Source organism: Saccopteryx leptura, chromosome 3 (genome assembly GCF_036850995.1).
Source record: "Saccopteryx leptura isolate mSacLep1 chromosome 3, mSacLep1_pri_phased_curated, whole genome shotgun sequence".
Lineage (NCBI taxonomy): Eukaryota > Metazoa > Chordata > Mammalia > Chiroptera > Emballonuridae > Saccopteryx > Saccopteryx leptura.
The window spans coordinates 93,610,519-93,628,174 of record NC_089505.1 but is presented as its reverse complement, the minus strand read 5'-3'; the positions used below and the strand labels follow the sequence as shown (position 1 = coordinate 93,628,174).

At 52.4% G+C, this 17,656-nt stretch overlaps 1 protein-coding gene across 5 annotated transcripts in view; it reads right to left on the bottom strand.

Annotated features, from left to right (window-relative positions):
- The window catches only part of KAZN (kazrin, periplakin interacting protein), a 763,503-nt gene that overhangs the window by 25,481 nt on the left and 720,366 nt on the right, over positions 1-17,656 (bottom strand). For 4 of the 5 annotated variants that reach the window (XM_066375120.1, XM_066375121.1, XM_066375122.1 and 1 more), the window contains 3 exons: positions 17,475-17,605; positions 14,459-14,509; positions 13,041-13,164 (listed from right to left, as the gene is read on the bottom strand). In XM_066375120.1, coding sequence (XP_066231217.1) covers positions 13,041-13,164; positions 14,459-14,509; positions 17,475-17,605 — 306 coding nt within the window. Of the gene's footprint in view, positions 1-10,675; positions 13,165-14,458; positions 14,510-17,474; positions 17,606-17,656 lie in introns of those variants that run through there. The other variant, XM_066375124.1, reaches the window with a different exon arrangement.

Below are 17,656 nucleotides of genomic sequence, written 5' to 3'. Positions count from 1 at the left end.
AATCTAACTTGCAGCTGAAGTCTCCCCATGCATCCCCACATCTAGCCCTCTTCCCAACATGTTTTCCTGGCCAACTTTTCTACCAGTGGGGGCTGGGAGGGGGGCGCTGAAAGGTGAGTGTGCCGGGAGATCTAGAGGGGATCTTTGAGCAGAGGCTGTGGGCAGGACAACGATTCTCCATGTGTCCATGAGACCATGCCAGTCTGCGCTTGTGCAGCTCTTGGGGAGGCAGAGCTAGAGTGGTGGGCTGCTCTGGGGTTTGTTGCCCCAGCTACCCCCGGGCTCCTAACTGGGTTCTCAGTCTCACCTCTTCCCTGCCCGACCCGCCGGCTGCCCCATGGGCCTCAGCACTTCCCAGGCTCCTTCTGGCTCAGCTCAGCCCGCTTCCATGAGCAGCCTGGACTGTGGTCACTGTGTTGGCCGTAAGACCCTGTCCATTTGCTCACTGGGACATGGGGATCACTACCAAGTCAGATCCAGGGACCCCTGGCTCAGGGCAAGGCATCTGGAGGCAAGGCCTTCTATGAAATCATCCTGAACAGTTAATGCAAACTGTCCAATCTCCCACCTCCCTCCAAATGCCTCCTGACTGCCTCCAGGAAGTTTCCTGCGCCCGTGGTCAGGGACTTCTTTCCTGCACGAAGGCCATTTTGTGAATGGCAACGATATTGATGAGCAGTATTTATTTAATGTCCTTCAAAATGAAGAGAGCTGTGGTGGGGGAATCCTGACAACTTAGATACCTGCAGGAAATGTCAAGGAGAAAACCGGTACTAGTCTTGGCTTTTGCCATCATGCATCCTGAATGCGCAGTCCCTGGCGGTATCCTTGGCCATTCACCTCACCTCACTGAGCCTCGGTTTCCTCATCTGTGAGGCCAAGACAATGGTGCATGCTTCATGTGGCTTTGGTGAGGACTGTGTTAGGATAATTTACGTCATCTCATCATTTACCATTGGCATTCTCAGCCCTTAGCCCTAGGCCTGGCCCATTGGAGGTGATCAGCCAGTGTTTGTTGAATGACTTCATGAGTGTATGTGAAGTACCTACACACGCCTGGCATGGTAGGCACTCAGTAAACGTAGCCAGTCGTATCATCCTCTTCTCTCCCAGCTTTCATCACTCCCCCGGCCCCCTAGAAGCCCGACTTTGTCCTCAGTTCTCAGCCTTACACTCTCTCCTTCTCCCTGTGCCTTCTGATTGCAGCCACCTCCACATCAATGACCATGAATCCCTCTTGGGGCTTCTGGGTGAAGTATGGCCACCCTTTTGTCAGGCCCATCAGCACCTCTACTGAAGGGGAAGCACTCCCTGCTTCCCACCTTGTGAACTCTGGGTCCCTCAGAGGCTGGCCAAGCCCACCAGAAGGGACTGAGTCACTTGGTGGGCTCTCAGGCTGCGGGTGGGCTGACCCCGGTCCTGTGGCAGCCCTGGCTGTATGGACGCTGGATGGGCTTAGCATTTCTGTGCTGACTCTGGGTTCCTGAGGGCAACCTCGCCGCTACGCCCCGAACCCGCCAAGCCCTGGGCACACTGCTGTGGGCTCAGAAATGAGTGTGGCCACTCTGCTGCCTGCTGTCCAGGAGGGAAGGACTCGGGGCCCTGGTGAAGAAGGACAATGCCCAACCGAGATGCACCTGCAGCCAGGCAGGCCGTGGGACGCGATCAGGGGAAAGACAAGGCCCAGCAGGGCTGGCCGGGCTGGCCAACAGAATCCAGACTGGGGGTGGCAGAGCTGGTGGCCCGCAGACAAAATGGGGCATGGAATATTTTTTTCCTAAAGGACACTAAATTCTAAAAACATGAGTTGCCCATCTTTTTGTTGTTGTTGTTTTTTTTGTTTTGTTTTTTACAGAGACAGAGAGAGAGTCAGAGAGAGGGATAGATAGGGACAGACAGACAGGAACAGAGAGAGATGAGAAGCATCAATCATCAGTTTTTTGTTTCGACACCTTAGTTGTTCATTGATTGCTTTCTCATATGTGCCTTGACCGTGGGCCTTCAGCAGACCGAGTAACCCCTTGCTCGAGCCAGCGACCTTGGGTCCAAGCTGGCGAGCTTTTTGCTCAAGCCAGATGAACTCGCACTCAAGCTGGCAACCTCAGGGTCTTGAACCTGGGTCCTCCGCATCCCAGTCCAACGCTCTATCCACTGCACCACCGCCTGGTCAGGCATGAGTTTCCCATCTTAAAGAATCGGGGTAGGTTACATGGCATATTTGGCTCTCTTGAACAATCAGGGGCTCTGGAGACTCTGGAGACCCTGAGGCCCATTGGGAGCTGCTTCCTTTAAATGAGCATGGCCCAAGGCCCTGCCGCCTCCACACACCCGTGTCACCCGTTCACCTGAGCCCCTGGGTTTGAGACATAGTGGGAGTGAGGTGTGTAAGTGCCCAGTACGGCACTGGCTCCTGAGAGGGCTCCCAGAGGGGGGTCCTCATCATCCTCACCCACGACACTCTCGGCAGAGGGGCCGTGAGAACTGACCTAAAACAGCAGCTGAAAAAAAAAAAAAAAAACCAACAACAAAAAAAAAACAAAAACAGCAGCTGGTCAGTCATTCCTGTCCCTCCGGGAGGCCTCACAGTCCTGCTGCTAGCGCTTGCCTGGACCTCTATGGTTCGTGGGTGAGAGCATACTGCATTCTCCCCTGGGAGGTGGACACGAGATTACCAGAAGCCCATTTTACAGACGGGAATGCGGAGCCCAGGGCACAGCCGGGCCCCGGGGCCTGTGTCCTATCCCGCTGGCCTGGCCCACACCTCCTCTCGGGCCAGTGTCCTGTAGCACCGGGCGTGGCAGCTGCGCTGGGCTAGACTTTTCTCTCCAATATTCTTCTCATTTCCAACAGCCCCGGGAGATAAGCAGTTTGATCTCCATATTACAGAGGGGGAAACTGAGGCTCAAAGGGACTAAGTGACTGGTTTAGGGTCACACAGCTAAGTGATCAAACCCAAAGACCTGGCTCTGAAGCCTGGCTTATTCCTTGACACCTCCCTGTATCGCATGACTCTTATAAATGCTGCCGGGTTCAGGCTGCTGCTAAAATGAGTTTGTGTTTCTTGCACATACACGAAGAGACCGAGGGAACCGGGGAATAGTTCATGTACCCGAGCTGCAATCAGTTTGTAGACGGTCAAATCCCCTCGGGTTTATAGAGAGCCTCCTCTCATCATCAAAGCGCCGGTCCCTGCAGCAGCAGCTGTCAGAGGTGGCCTTCCCCCCCTTGGCCTGGGACCATAGATTCCACGCCACCCCTAGAGATACCGGCTTCCTTACAAGGAAGGATGCGGGCACTGTGCAGGCCAGGAGCCAATTTGAATGTGACTCCAACATTGCTGGCCTGTCCCCAAGGGAGCAATTAAGCACCTAAGACCTAATGGGTGACAGGGCTGGCTGGACCAGATGTCCTGGAAGGATGGATGGTCCATTCTTCTCCCTGCACCACGTTCCAATGGCAATGGGCTCGGTCCCTCTGCCTACACCTGGGACCTGGGACAGCAGCAAAATGAATACCTCCTGACTGGCATTTCTTAGCCAATCTGCCCGAGCCCTTCTGCCTTCTGCTGATGCTGCACACTGACTCAGGGTCCTTCAGAGCAAAGGGGATGCCCACCTGGACGGAAGGTCCGGGATCCACCCGGCCTTGCACCTGGCTCACTCCACTTCTTAAGGCACACGGGAATCCCACATAAACCATGGGGACTCTCCATGGCTAAACAGCGTCAGAAATGTGGCAGGTTGGGAGATCCTCAAAGAGCCACTGACGTAGGGCCTCCAAGCATGGAATAAAGCCAGCTGAAGGGGTCACCCATCCCAACATTTCCCAGAGGTTGCTCCACAGAACTAGATAAAAAAGCATGGTTCTGTGGCTCATCACGTTTGGAAAACATGAGGTGGAACAAAGTGAAATATTTTTCTTCACTGCAGAACTTGTCAGAGCCTTGGAAAGCTAATGGGTTGGGCCTGACCTGTGGTGGCGCAGTGGATAAAGCGTCGACCTGGAAATGCTGAGGTCGCCGGTTTGAAACCCTGGGCTTGCCTGGTCAAGGCACATATGGGAGTTGATGCTTCCAGCTCCTCCCCCTTCTCTCTCTTTGTCTCTCCTCTCTCCTTCTCTGTCTCTCTCCTCTCTAAAATGAATAAATAAAATAAAAAATTTAAAAAAAAAAAGCTAATGGGTTGGGTTGATCTCTACGGATTGGAGACACTCAAAACATTATTTTTTTTCTAGCTGAATCTTGGGGTCTGCAGAGCATTGGCCTGGGAGTCAGGAGCCCAGGGTTCTGGAACCCACTCAGCCACTGGTGCCCTGCATGGCCGTGGGCAGTCTTTTCCTGGAACATGAGGGGAGTGGGTGAGAAGCCCCTGAGAGCCCTCTCAGTTCTAGAATTCTTGCTTCCTCTGGTCCTACACCTGGGCTGGCTCAGGCAGCTTGGGTGAGTTGCTGAACTTACCTGGGCCTCAGTCTTTGCATCTGTACAAAGGGCCCTGTTCTGCCTACTACACAGAGCTGGTGACAGGCTGATGTGAGATCACTGTCATTGTCTCATCATCATTGCCATGGCTGCTCTTTACTGCTACCCTACCTAAGCCTTTTTCTTTTGCTACAGAGACAGAGAGAGAGGCAGAGAGAGGGACAGATAGGGACAGACAGGAAGGGAGAGAGATGAGAAGCATCAATTATTTGTTGCAGCCCCTTAGTTGTTCATTGATTGCTTTCTCATATGTGCCTTGACCGTGGGCCTACAGCAGAGCGAGTGACCCCTTGCTCAAGCCAGTGACCTTGGGCTTCAAGCCAGAGACCTTTGGGCTCAAGCCAGCGACCATGGGGTTATGTCTATGATCCCACACTCAAGCCAGTAACCCTGTGCTCAAGCCGAATGAGCCATGCTCAAGCTGGTGACCTCAGGATTTTGAACCTGGGTCTTCCGCATCCCACTCCAATGCTCTATCCACTGCGCCACCACTTGATCAGGCCCTAGCTATGCCTTTTATATGAAGTGCACCACCCTCTGACAACATCTTACTATCCCTAGTGTACAAGTGAGGAAACTGAGGCACAGCCAGGTTAAGTAACTTGCCTAAGGTCACCAGGTAGCATATGTCTGGACTGACCTCAGAGAGTCTGCCCAGAATCTATACTCTTAACCTTGACCCTGGTCTGCCTCTGAAAGAGCGCTGTAACTGTAGAGAGCCATGACCTGGGAGGGGTATTGTTCAACGTGGTCTCACTGAGGCTCACCCAGGGGATGTCATGGCCTCCTGGAGAGTGTCTGTGTCCTTTAGTTTACAAAGGGTGGGGGGAAGGCTGTGACCAGCCCTCACTTTTCTATTCTGCTAGGGTTGAGGAGGGAGGAGGCCTGAACCATCTTTCTCTGATGGAGAACAGAGAAAGTCTGGGGGTACCCATTAGGAGTGACTTTTCCACAATTAGAGGGGGTAGGAGGAAGCCTTAGGCAGCTCCTGCCTCCTCTCACCTTGGAGGCCCCTGGAGGGAGCTCAGAGATGACCCGACTCATGGATTTCACACTGGCTTGACGTTGCACACCCGTCACTCAAATAAAATCATAGCTAAAAGTAAACCAAAGCTTTGGGCTGAAGGGTAGCAAGTGTGACAGGGGAGGTGGCCTAGGTCACCAGGGACTCAAAAGACTCCACAGGCCACAGACGGGTAATAACTGTCCTGGTGTGTTTAGAGGGAGCCTAAGGCCCAGAGAGGGAGACTGACTGCCCATGGATGCACAGCGAGTTGTTGGCCCAGTTGGGAACTGGGAGTCCAGAGCCAGGCTCAGGGCTCCTGACTGCCCTGGGCTGAGGGTGGTGGGCTTCGGGGTGGTGAAGGCCAGGCCTCCTCAGGGGCCTAAGGGCAGGGTCTGGGCAGATCTCTCCACAGCTGGTCCACCCCATACCTCTCCCGAGTGCGGCTTGGATTGCTATACTCCCAATTTAGGGTTCATCACCTGGCATTGGTGGGGCACCACTGGCCCCAGGCCATGGCCAGCGAGCCCCCCAATGCTCAGCACAGGTCTCAGTCAGCCACAGAACAGGCAAAATCTGAGATGACGAACATCACCCTCAGAACTTGAACTTCATGTAGGTCTGACTCCTGCCCTGCCACTTCCTGGCTGTGTGACTTTAGGAAAATCGGGGAACCTCTCTGTGACTCTAATAGGGGTACTGTAGCAGGCTCCCAGGGCTGCCAGGGGGCAGCAGATACACCACGCCCATCCCCTCTGTTCTACTCAGCAGGGCCCAGTGAGGGCTCTGGTCACCGGCTACCCAGAACTGCCCCAGGAAGGTGGTCACAACCTGCCTGTGATGGCCCCCTGGGGAAGCTTCCCAACAGAAGTCTGAGCTGAGACCCCGGGAAGACCCCCGGGTCGTCTCCCCGTGTATTCTCTCGCAGCTGAGCCCACCTAGGGAGCTTGTTCAATATCCACGCAGCTCCTCGACCCAGTGGGCAGGGTCGGAGCCTGGGAATCTGTATTCTTACAGCTCAAGACTTGTTCGGGTTTCACAGCTACTGACCTACGTACGGGTGGTTCTCAAACCTCTCATTTTCTTGCCCTCTTGCTCACTCTCCTTCTATCAGAGGACTCCGGATAAACTCTTGCATGGAGGTTCACCGGGTGAGAGATAAGAGCAGAGCTGTTAGCTGAAGGTGGGGTTGGAGTCCCGCCTATGAGTTCCTTAACCAGCTATAGCAATCTCGTGAGGGACCTCTGAGGAACCTGCAAGGGTTCCACGGAACACAGTTTGCAAACCCTTACTTATTCCAATTTCTTCCTCCACGGAGAGGAGAAACTGAGCCCCAAAGAGCTAGCCTGCACAGGGTTGGTGAAGGCCAGGTCTCCACCTCGTGTTGTGGGCGGAGCTCTGGTTCAGCAAGGGAGGGGTCACGGCAGAGCCAATGGAGGCGGTTCTCTGCTCCCACCCTCCCACCAACTCCTCTCTGGGGTGTTTTCTGGGCCTGGGAGTGGGGGTGGGGGTAAAATGCTGATGAAAATAGGCACAACCACAAAGGCACGGAAGCACCAAGCTTTGCCAGAGACTGCTGGTAGGCGACAGTGGGGTGAGGTGAGGCTTCCTATTGATCAGCTGTCCCTGGTTTGAGGCCTATGGCTGATCAGAGACTACGCGATAGCTACTAAGAACAGGTACTCTGGGAGTCAGGCGGCCGGAGTTGAATCTTGGTTCTGTTTCTTCCTAACTATGTAACTTGGGGCAAGAGCTTCACTTCTCTGTGCCTCGGTTTGTTCATCTATAAATGAAGATGGTAGCAGTATTTATCATGGCAGTTTGAGGCACGCCGCTGCCAGACCAGGCCATCTCTGGGCTCTGACATGTCTCCTTCCAAATGTGCCATCCTACGGTGATCTTTGGGACCTCTATTTCAAGATCCCCGCCTTGGGCCACCTGGTTACTTCTCTCGGTCTAAATCAGCCTGTGTAGCCACAACAGAGAGTATGTGTCTAGTGACCTGAGAGACAGAATGCAGCTGGGGTTGGTGGGTTCCAGCGGCAATGCCTCAAACCCTTCCTGTCCCCAGGCAGAGAAACCTGGGTTCTCTCTCTCCCAAAGCAACAAAGGACCTGAGGGTGGGCTCTGAGGACTGGGCACAGCTCCAGGGACATCAGGGTCATACAGCCTGATGTGAAATCCGATGCAGGCCCACAAGCTGGAGCAATTAGCCAGGCCTGGCCTGGCCCCCCTAGTGGGTGGCAAGGTCCTCCAGATGGAAGACGATGTGCCATTTTATAGATTTAGTTATTTTGCAGCAATTAGCTGCTATTGGTAACCCACAAAAAAAGCAATCAGAGATTTCTAAAACCCCAAACTCAGAAATGCCAGTGTTTACCAGGCACATCATGTGACAAGACAATGTCACAAGGTTCCGGAAGTCCTGCCATTTGCAAGAAAAATAGGTCAAGGTTTTCAGTGGCTGCTATTCTTGCTTCTAGTAAGACCAGTATATCCTTGGGATCATTTTCTCACGGCTCCAGTTTTTGCAGATGGGGGGGCTTTAAGGTAGTGGAGGTTCAGGTTTGAATTATCTGTGCCCCAGAAGCCATCAAGATTTATACCCTGAATTTACTTGTTCAGGGATACTTCATTAGCGATGCTCTCTGATACTTAAACAACTTCTAAGGTACAGTGAGGATCAAACTCTTCAGTTATTTTTAAGTTTATGGGGCATTCTTTTATCATATAAAATTATGAGTCTATCCTTCCAGGAGGTACAAGTTAATTGTACCTAGTCCCTCTTGTCCTTATTACCAGCAGGCTCTTTTTCCACTGGGAAGTGGGAACAGGTGGGACGGAGGGGCCGGCAGGCTTTGCCCCACCTGTGTGTGCAGGGGGTTGGGTTGGAAAAGCCTAAGAGCCAATCATTCGGAGCAGATGGGCTGGGGAGGGGATGCTTGTGAGGCCCGTTTTGTGAAAATGCAGGTGTTTGGTGTGAGGACCCATAGGTATTTTTAAACTTATATGTCAAAGGGCGGATGACCCACAGGTGGCAGCCTGGCTGCACCTGGGTTCCCCAGAGCCCAGGTGAGGGCGTAGCGGCTGCCTCACACAGCTGGGGTCCTGGTGTGAGGCAGCTCCTCCTGTGCCAGGAGGGGCCTCGTGCTGTGGGCGGAGCTCTGGTTCAGCAAGGGAGGTGTCACCGCAGAGCAAATGGAGGCGGTCCTCTGCTCCTACCCTCCCCACCAACTCCTCTCCCGGCTGTTTTCTGGGCCTGGGGGGGTAAAAAGCTGATGAAAATAGGCACAGCCACAAAGGCAAGGAAGCACCAAGCTGTGCCAGAGACTGCTGGTGGGTGACAGTGGGGTGAGGTGAGATTCAAACCATGTTGGGCCGAAGTGTTTACAGCACCCCCCTGCTCGGTCCCGGCCCCTCACTGACCAAGTGGTGCAGCCCAGCTGTACTGTTCAGAGGACTCCTTGACTCTGGATGACCTAACCTCAGTTTTCTCAATAACGTAGGCTGTTGGAGGGTTAACTGAGTTAATACATGTTAAGTGCGCAGCACAAACCCTGGCCTATGGCAAGTGCTTAATGCACGTTAGCTGTGATTACGATAGCTGTTGTTAGGTTACACCTGTTGGCGCCTACCGGCACGGATGGGAGAGCATATAGCAGGGCCACCGAGTCCAGCCCTGCGGGTGTGCCAGCCCTGCGGGTGTGCCAGCCCTGCGGGTGTGCCAGCCCTGCGGGTGTGCACTGCGTGACATGCCCCCCCCCCCCCGCACGGAGCGGGGGCTGACGGAGTAACGCAGCCCACAGCCCGGGGAGCTGTGCAGTGGCCCCGGATGCCCTGGGCAGCCCTACTTCAATTTCCGACTTGAAGTTGGACCACTGGAGACAAGGTCTCAGTGAAGATTAGCAAAGGAGGTAGAGTAGCTTTCGAGTAGCGCTACCAAGATCTGAGTAGGGTGTGGCCCGGCCCATGAGGTCACATGGCTGTAGGGACGATAACTAGGATTTTGTTAAAGCCACTCCTCTCTGGGCCGACGTTTTCCCCACCTGTCCAGTGTGGGGGTTGGGTTAGTTTTGGGATGGCAAATAGGCTTTCTCCTTGTACGCCAACTCCGACTGACTGGCAGTGGTTGGCTGAGGCTCTGTAAAGTCAAGAAATCAGAAGCCCTGGGCTCTGTGATTGATTCATAATGTCTGCACGAGGCCAGGGAGAAGGTAGCATGGCAGTTTGGGGCCACTTACCCTCCTCAGATTAGCCCAGTGGTCCTCAAGCCTGGCTGCCCCTTGGAATCACCAGAGAAGGTTTAATGCTTATTCAGGGTAACGGCTGGGCCTCGGTAATTTTTTTTTTGAAAGCTCCGCAGGTGACTGTAATGTGGGGCCAGGTTGAGATCTGCTGGAATGCATGCCCCTAAGTTCCTTGCAGTCCTGAGCTCTGTAACTTCTCGGCATGGTCTATCCATCACGGAGCTTTGCACTTTCTTCCAGCAGAAATGACAGGGCAGTTAAAAGGCCAGCCTTCCTTCAGTTTTACTGCTGGAGCAGCATTACGTTTAGGTTGGGCAGTGGCTGAGGGCACAGGCTGCCATCAGGGATTGGGGTACCCGCTGGCCTCTTCTCATACCATGAAGTTCCACTGGGCTGGGCTGTGTCTGGGGGAACCACTGGGGTTCAGAAAAGCCTGACTTATTCTGGCTTCATCAGGGAAGCCCCGTGGCTTGCTCAGTTTTTCCCTTAAGCTCAGTTCAGTCCCCAGGGAAGGTGGGACATTGGGACGATGCAGAGGCCTCACTGAGGTCTGTAGGAAGTAACATGCCCCAAACTGCCAGGCCCCACGTCTGGGCCTTTGGAAAGTGCGCAGGGGGGAGGAGGAAGCCGATGAAAGCTGACGGGGGCGCTGAGCTGGAGAATGCAGGGCCAGGGTGCCGGGCTGGGAGCTGGTGCATTAGGAACATGGGCAGCCCTGGGTGCCAACAGCGAAGCCAGCAAAGACATGATGTTTCCGGGAGACCACCTGGGCCTCAGCCCCTCTGTGGGCCCAGAATCCATCCAGCTTTCCTCGGCCCTTCCCATCACCCCTTGGGACCCAGGCCTGGAATTCCAGGGGATAGCTCATGGGGGCTTTGCCTCCCACCCGGAGCAAGATAAAAGCAATCAAATAACATAGAATTCAGTAATATTTTAAAATAAGCTTTATTTAGATTTTTTTTATATTTTATATTTGCATCCATGCCTTCGAGAAACCTTTCCCATGGGAAAGGTTATTTTCATCTAATGTTACCCATAACTCATTCGCTATTTGACGTAGTTCTCTTAAATAAATCATCCTTAGTAACTCTTAGAATTATCTCCTAATTTACAAAAACTGAAATGAAAAAGGAACTACTGAATCATTACCAGGAGTGGTTGCAATCTTATTTTCTCATAAGGGGAAAACAATAAAAATCAATCAAAAGAAAAAAAAAATTCATGGGGGAGAAAGTGTTTTCTAAAATATCTCTGCAGAGAAGGATGCCAGCTCCGGTCTCGGTTAAACAGCTTAGCCAAAGGAGGCCAGGAAGAGCCTTAATAGGTGCCGGGCTGGCTCCTTCCCAACCCCCACCAGGTCAGAAGGAAAGGGAGAGGCCAACTGCAGCTTTTGTTTGTTTCAGAGACTGTGGACAAAATACCCTATCAGTTCTGGTAGAGACGCACCAGCACTTCTTTCTTTGTAAGAGCTGAAAATGTTATTGTTAGCAGAAAGCTCAACTACTGTTGTTTAGTGTGTGAATTGAACTGTTAGTAGTTAAGGTGGAGCACTGGGGGAGCACCGAGGGAGAGGCGGGGAAGGATTCACAGACCAAGAGGAAAGGGAGGCTAGTTTGAGGCCTCAGGAGGAGGCGCTGGCTTCTAGCTTACACGATTTCCATCAGCCCACGTTTAAAGCACACGCTCCTTGCTGGTGAGCCTCACTGGGGCCAACACTGCTCCCCAAATAGGCAGATGTTGCCTCCAGCCCTCTCTCCTGGGGTGAGTGGGCTCAGGCTGCTGTGACAATTGGTAAGACAGGGCCAAAGGGATTCAGAGAGATTCTGCTAAGCGTGGCTGGAGGAACCAACCAGAATGGGAGGGCAGGGGCTCTGGAGCTGGACACTATATCCCCAACAGCCCTTCCCTTCAGAGGAGAGCCTCCTCTAATAACACCTGCCTGGCCAATGTGCAGAATAAACCAAGGACGAGAGAGACATAGCTGCAGGGAATGCCGCTGGAGGACCCTCGTAGAACCGCTCAGCGTATGGTCCCTGTGGTCATACCCTATGGTCATGTGATTGGCTGTTTCCCCTGTATTCTACCTCAATCAAAAGACAGACTCGAGAGAAGGTGACCATTACAGTAGGCGCCCTGCTTACTGAGGTCAGTGTTCTGTATTTCAGATAAATAAATATACTACAGAGAAAGACCTGAAGAGAGCTATGAGTGGGAAGAAAGGTGGAGCGCACTTCCATGCAGGGGCGGAAGAATGAGGAGAGAGAAGAAGAATGAACAGAAAAAAAAAAAAAAAAAAGCAAGCTTTGAAATCCCATAGTCCCTGGGTTCTGGCCACCCTAAACTCTACCTTGCGCAGTTTGGCAGCAGCATGATAAGAGAATAGACAAGTCAACAGAAACACCCGCCTCCCGCCCGCCCCATGGAAAAATATACATTCCGATATTTATGTAATAATTTAGATAGAATAAGTCTTCTGCACTTGTGCAAATAAATTAAACGGAACAATTTCCTTTTTCCTTTTTCCATAAAGAAAAAAACGGCAACGCAATTTAAAAACTGGCAGGCCGTTAAAAAGAGCCCATTTGACCTCAACAAACCCAGCCAAGACAAGGCCCCTTGGCAGGGCTTTCGAGACTCTTGCAGAGAGCGGACCTTACCCTGACGACGGTGGCGTTTTGTGGTTAAAGTGACTTGAGCGCGCCCCGAGAACAGGGTCTGGTCCCACACGTTCACACCGGAGGGGAGGGCAGGGAGAGGGAAGACATCAAAAACAGACCACATCCTTGGGGAGACGGGCTCCAGAAGTAGCAGTTTGGACAAGGGACATTTACAAGCACGGAGTGCACAATAGTTTTTGTTATTTACAAATACACAGCAGTCCTTCAAGTTTTCAAGTTTCATAAAAAGGAGGAGAGGAGAGGGGGACGGGGGGGGGGGGATAAAACCAACCCAACGAACCAAACAAAAAGAAACATTGAAAAAAAACAAACAAAACAAAAACAAACCCAGGTTAACAACACAACTGTATCGCGCCGAAGACGACAGAGAGTTGACATATTCACACACGGTTGTAGTATGTACATCAATTACAGAGGTGGCGACGCACGGGGAAGGGGTCACACGCGTTTGCGCCTGGCCACGCCCAGCACCCACGCCCATGCGCACTGACACGCACGCACGCCCGCCCCCACACGCGCCCCACGCACGCACGCAGGCACGTCCACACGCACAGCCACGCCTGCCGGGCAGCAAGCGAAGGGAGGCGGGTATCACCAGTCCGCGTCCTCCTCTATGTAATAATCAGGGGCGGTACCATCAAAGAGGCCGGGGTCGAGGGACTTCCGTTGCTTCCCTCTGGCGAAGACGCGGGAGATGGAGCCAAATCCCATCTTCTCTTTCTTCTTTTTTCGTTTTTGGTCTTCAAGATCCTCTAGTGACTGAGGAGTCAGGGCCAAGTAGTGGAGATAAGGGGAGAAGAACAAAGCCAACCTGAGCTGGGAGTGTCGCGTCGGGACGGCCGTTGGGGGAGGGGAAGGGGTCACCCGTGGTCGGGAATGCCAGAGTCTGAGGGAACTTGGGCCAGTTACAGGACCTCAGGGACAAACGGAAGGACTCATCCAAGACTGTCATGAGGATGTCACTGAAGGGGATACAAACGCTTAGAGCAGTGCCTGGCGCACAATATGCATTCCATCCTGCTTAGCTGCTGGTGATGCCTGTATCATCATGTAAATTGTTTGCCCACACCTTCCAGTGCCTCTTGAGGGCTTGCAAGAATGCGTGCATGCACTGGGCTATGGCCCGGCCACTGGACACTGCACAAGGGCACAAGTTCCCTGTGAAAGAGTCTCTGCAAAAGGAGGCCTGGGAGAGCCCGGACAGTGAGGAGGGAGGACACCTGAGCTTTGGGTCAGCCAAGAGAAAGGACCCTGGACCTGAAGGTCCTGGACAAAAAGCAGGAGTGGCCAAGGTTGAGGGGGAGACTGGGGCTTGGGTTCCAGCCTTGATTATGAGATAACTAGGAGGATTTGGGGGACCGTGTCTATCAGAGAGCTTTGCAGACTGTCAAGTGCTTTGTATAGACATGGGGTACCATTCTCCCACAAAAAGGTAGGGAATAGACTAGACTGATGGTGCTCAAAATATATCTCCTAAATTTCAGGCCCAATCCACACCTGGTAGATCATAATCTCCATGTTGAAGGGCCCAGAAGTCTGCATTTGAAAAACTTTCCTGATGGACCCTGATGCAATGAATGGTTGCAGAGACCAGCATGTGGGAACCCCAGAACTAGAAAACATCTCAGAGACCCCCTTCTGACCCTCAAATTCATGTTGGTCTCTTCCCTGCAGATTCTTCTCCTCACCCTGATGATAGAATATAAAATGTTTAAAATAAATAAAAGTTTTCTGCAATGAGGGGCCCAGTGAGCTTATGGCTTGGGTCATCAGACTGGCTGCCAGAAGAAGATACTACCAGGGCAGCAGGAATGGAGGATGTGTGATACACTTAGTAGGTGTACAGGTCCAAATGAGGGCACGGAAGGGCAGACCAGGTAATAACTGTGATTTAGGCACCAATCCACATGTGACGTAGCACCTTAACTCCTTCCTCTCTGCCTTAGGTGTCCCAAGTATTGAAGAGGGGGAGGCAAGGGCCCAGGGGAACAGGGGATGAAGTCATAGGCTGGGGTGAAGGGAGGGCCCGAGACCCCAGAGGAGGCACACCTACCTGTACAATGGGGTTGTGCAGGTTCTTCTGAACTGGGCCGGGACTGTCGCCCTGTTGCCAAAGCAGAAGAGAAAGATGAAACAGCAGAGACACAGGACAGACACATGAAAGCAGAGGTGGCCTGTGAAGCATGGGATCTTTCGTGAAGGGAAGCCATCCCTTAGGTACCACCCTGCTTCGTACTGCGGGACCGACCACCCACCCCTGAAGCAGACACTCCCAGATGGCTCAGTGGGGAGGACCTGGGGCTCACTGATGTGCTGTTTGGATCAGGGGTCCTGGCCCGAGGCTCTGGGGTGCCCTGCTGCCCGCTCTGACCTCTTGACCCCCAACACTCTCTGACCAACAAATTAGTTACTCAAAGGTTTCTAAGCTCCTGTCCCAATTGGTCGAGTGTGTTAGAACTGGAGGTTGGTTACACTTGGTGTTTTTCCTAAAGAAATACACTTTTATAGAAAAAAAAAAAAACATAAAAAGAAAGGATTTTGAAACAGGAAGACTAGAAAATACTCTGTAGCCTCTAACTCCCCCCACAAACCCAATGAATCTTTTATTTTTGTATAAGTACAGAAGGACTTATTAGCCTGATTTATAGCTACATAGGCTCTAGACAGTCCAACATCATGGAGTTAATTAAAAGCAGAGTTACAATGCAAATTTGGGACAGTCTGGTTCCTCCTGGTCCAGTTCTCCTTCTTATTGTGTGCAAAAGTGGATGTACAAAAGCTTTCACTACACCCCCAAATCAGTCTGTCCCACCTGGGGGCAAACAGGATCATTTGGACCGTGAAAGTCATTACTAGGGAGACTACTGATGGTTGTTTACAGAATTGCAGGCAAAGTGCCCATGAAGAAACAAAGTCTATGTCACTTGCCATGTCCATCAATGTTCTCTAACAACCTCTCTGTGCTGAGTTGCTGCTTCTGCTTTAAATGAGTGGCCGGAGCATGGGAGGATGGGGGCAGGATCCTCAGTCCAGACTGCACGGGCTGTTCTTGCTGTTGTCAGGTCAAATGCCTGAGAACAGAGGGTTACCTGGAGCTATTTGCAGGCTCTTCCTGCCTTACCTGTGTGCACATCTGTTGATATGTGGGATAGAAGTAGTTGAGGGAGGGCAGGAATGGAACAAATGGTAGTTTAGCCTTTAGTCCTATCTCAAAGTTTACAAATGGGACTCACAGTAGGCAGCTAAAACATCTTTGCTAAATTTATGGGGAAGAGAATAAGACCAGTGCCCACTGAAATGCCTGTATCCAGACAACTGGCTCATTAAAGTATGTATTTCTGGCTATAGGGCTCTAAGGTGAACCTGGAAATAAATGTGCTGGACCTGACACCTGTAGCAGCAGGTATGTGCCAAGGCCAACTTGGGGAAAAGGTTAGGCCTGTGCCAATGTAATTCAAGAGGCCTTTAGAGAATCCTTTCTGTACAATGAATTTTCCAACAGCATTTGGGCTGTCAGACCCCCTTTGGGCCCATCAAGAGAAGATTAAAAAAAAAAAAAAAGGCCCCTGAAAAGGTAGTCTCATTTGGGCTACGTGCACTAGAGGATTCTGGGCCACACTGTAAGATGCTGGCTGTAGGTATAACTTAACAGTGGTCCCTCAGAACCAGAGATAGATGTCAGTGGCCCCTTTAGTGGTCCACCTTCTTTGCCTTGTTCAGTCAGTCAAGAAAGCCTTTGTCACCGGGGTGCTCTCCTGGGGATGAGAGAACACACTGCTTCCTTTCATAAAGCCCCAGTTAAAAAAGAATCCCAGCCCTCAGTGGGGCCCCTGGCCTGCAGGCAACCTTCTCCCCATTAGGACAGGGGCCGACCAAGGCCCCGGGCCAGCAGTCAGGCTGCCCACGCCACCACGCTGAGGCAGCTTCCTTTATGTTTAGTCTTAGCCGTTTTTATAAGTGCTTTCATTGTTATTGTAGATAGAAAAAAAAAAGTTTCCATTATGATTACTTGTAGAAATCAGGTCCAAATGAGATAGAAAAGGTACTGATTTTTATGAATTGATTTTCAATCAGTACCATTATGCACAAGCTTATTATTAGTGCTAATAGGTTTTCAAGGTTCTTCTCCGGAGGTTTCCAGGTAGACAGTCATATCAGCAAGGAATGGCTATTCTTTCTGTCTTTCCCACTGTATTCACCTCATTTTTTTTTTTAATTCTCTATCTCACTGGTTAATAAAGCAACGTTCACTGTGTTCTTGAGAAAGCCTTCCCATGCATTTGAAGACCTACCCTAGTATGTCTCAATCTTCAGGACACAGCCGGGGAGCTCTCTGTATTCTCAATCGCACGATGGGACAGGAATAAAGAGTGGCCCCCACACCCAACCCCTGTCTGATGTCAGAGCCTAGATATGCCATCCTCCTGTCCTCAGACACTTGACCCACCTTTGTTTACCTGGCACCCCCCCCCCCTCACTTCTTGGGAGCCTGTCTGCTGCCCTACTAGTCATCAGGAGTTAGGTGACTAGGGACATGTGCCTCTTGGTAGCTGGCACCCGGTATGCAACCAAAACGTGTTTGATTAAACAAACTTAGAACAAATTCATGGATACTGCTCCAGAGACAAAACACGCCAAAGCGTCCCGAAGCTAAAAAAATCCTGCCTCATTCCTGGCTGGAGCCTCGAGCCAAGCTGGCCCTACGGAGAAATGAGGTGTGCTGGGAAGGCCCTGAGCTGCGGAGGGTAACGTCCGGGAGGAGGAGCCCGCGGTCTCAGGCGCAGCCCACCAGAGGGGCCCCGGGCTGCACAGACCCCACGGCCGACCCAGGCCCGCCTTCCTCTGGATTTTCCTTGCCCTCCCGGACACAAGGAGCAAATGGGCCTCCTTCCTTTCTCTCCCCACATCCATCTCTTCTTGCAAAAGGAAAGAACAGAACAGGAAGTGCCTCCGCCAGAGTGCTCCCTGGGTGGACGAGAGGAAACAACGAGTTCGTCTTCACCCCTCCGCCCGCCCCAGCGGTTTCCGGGCAGGGCCCAGGGCCCGGGCCCTGCTGCTGCTGGCCTTACGTTGCAGAGGGAGTGCGTCCGGTGTCGAGGGGAGTTGATGTCGCTTGGCGTGGATGACCGGTCGCCTTCCGCGGCAGACGCGTCCGAGATGACAGAGGGCTGCCGGGAGTGGCAGGGGCTCACCCTGACCGCTGGAAAGCAGGGACAGCTGGTAAGTGAGGGACAGAGAGAATGTCCTCGCC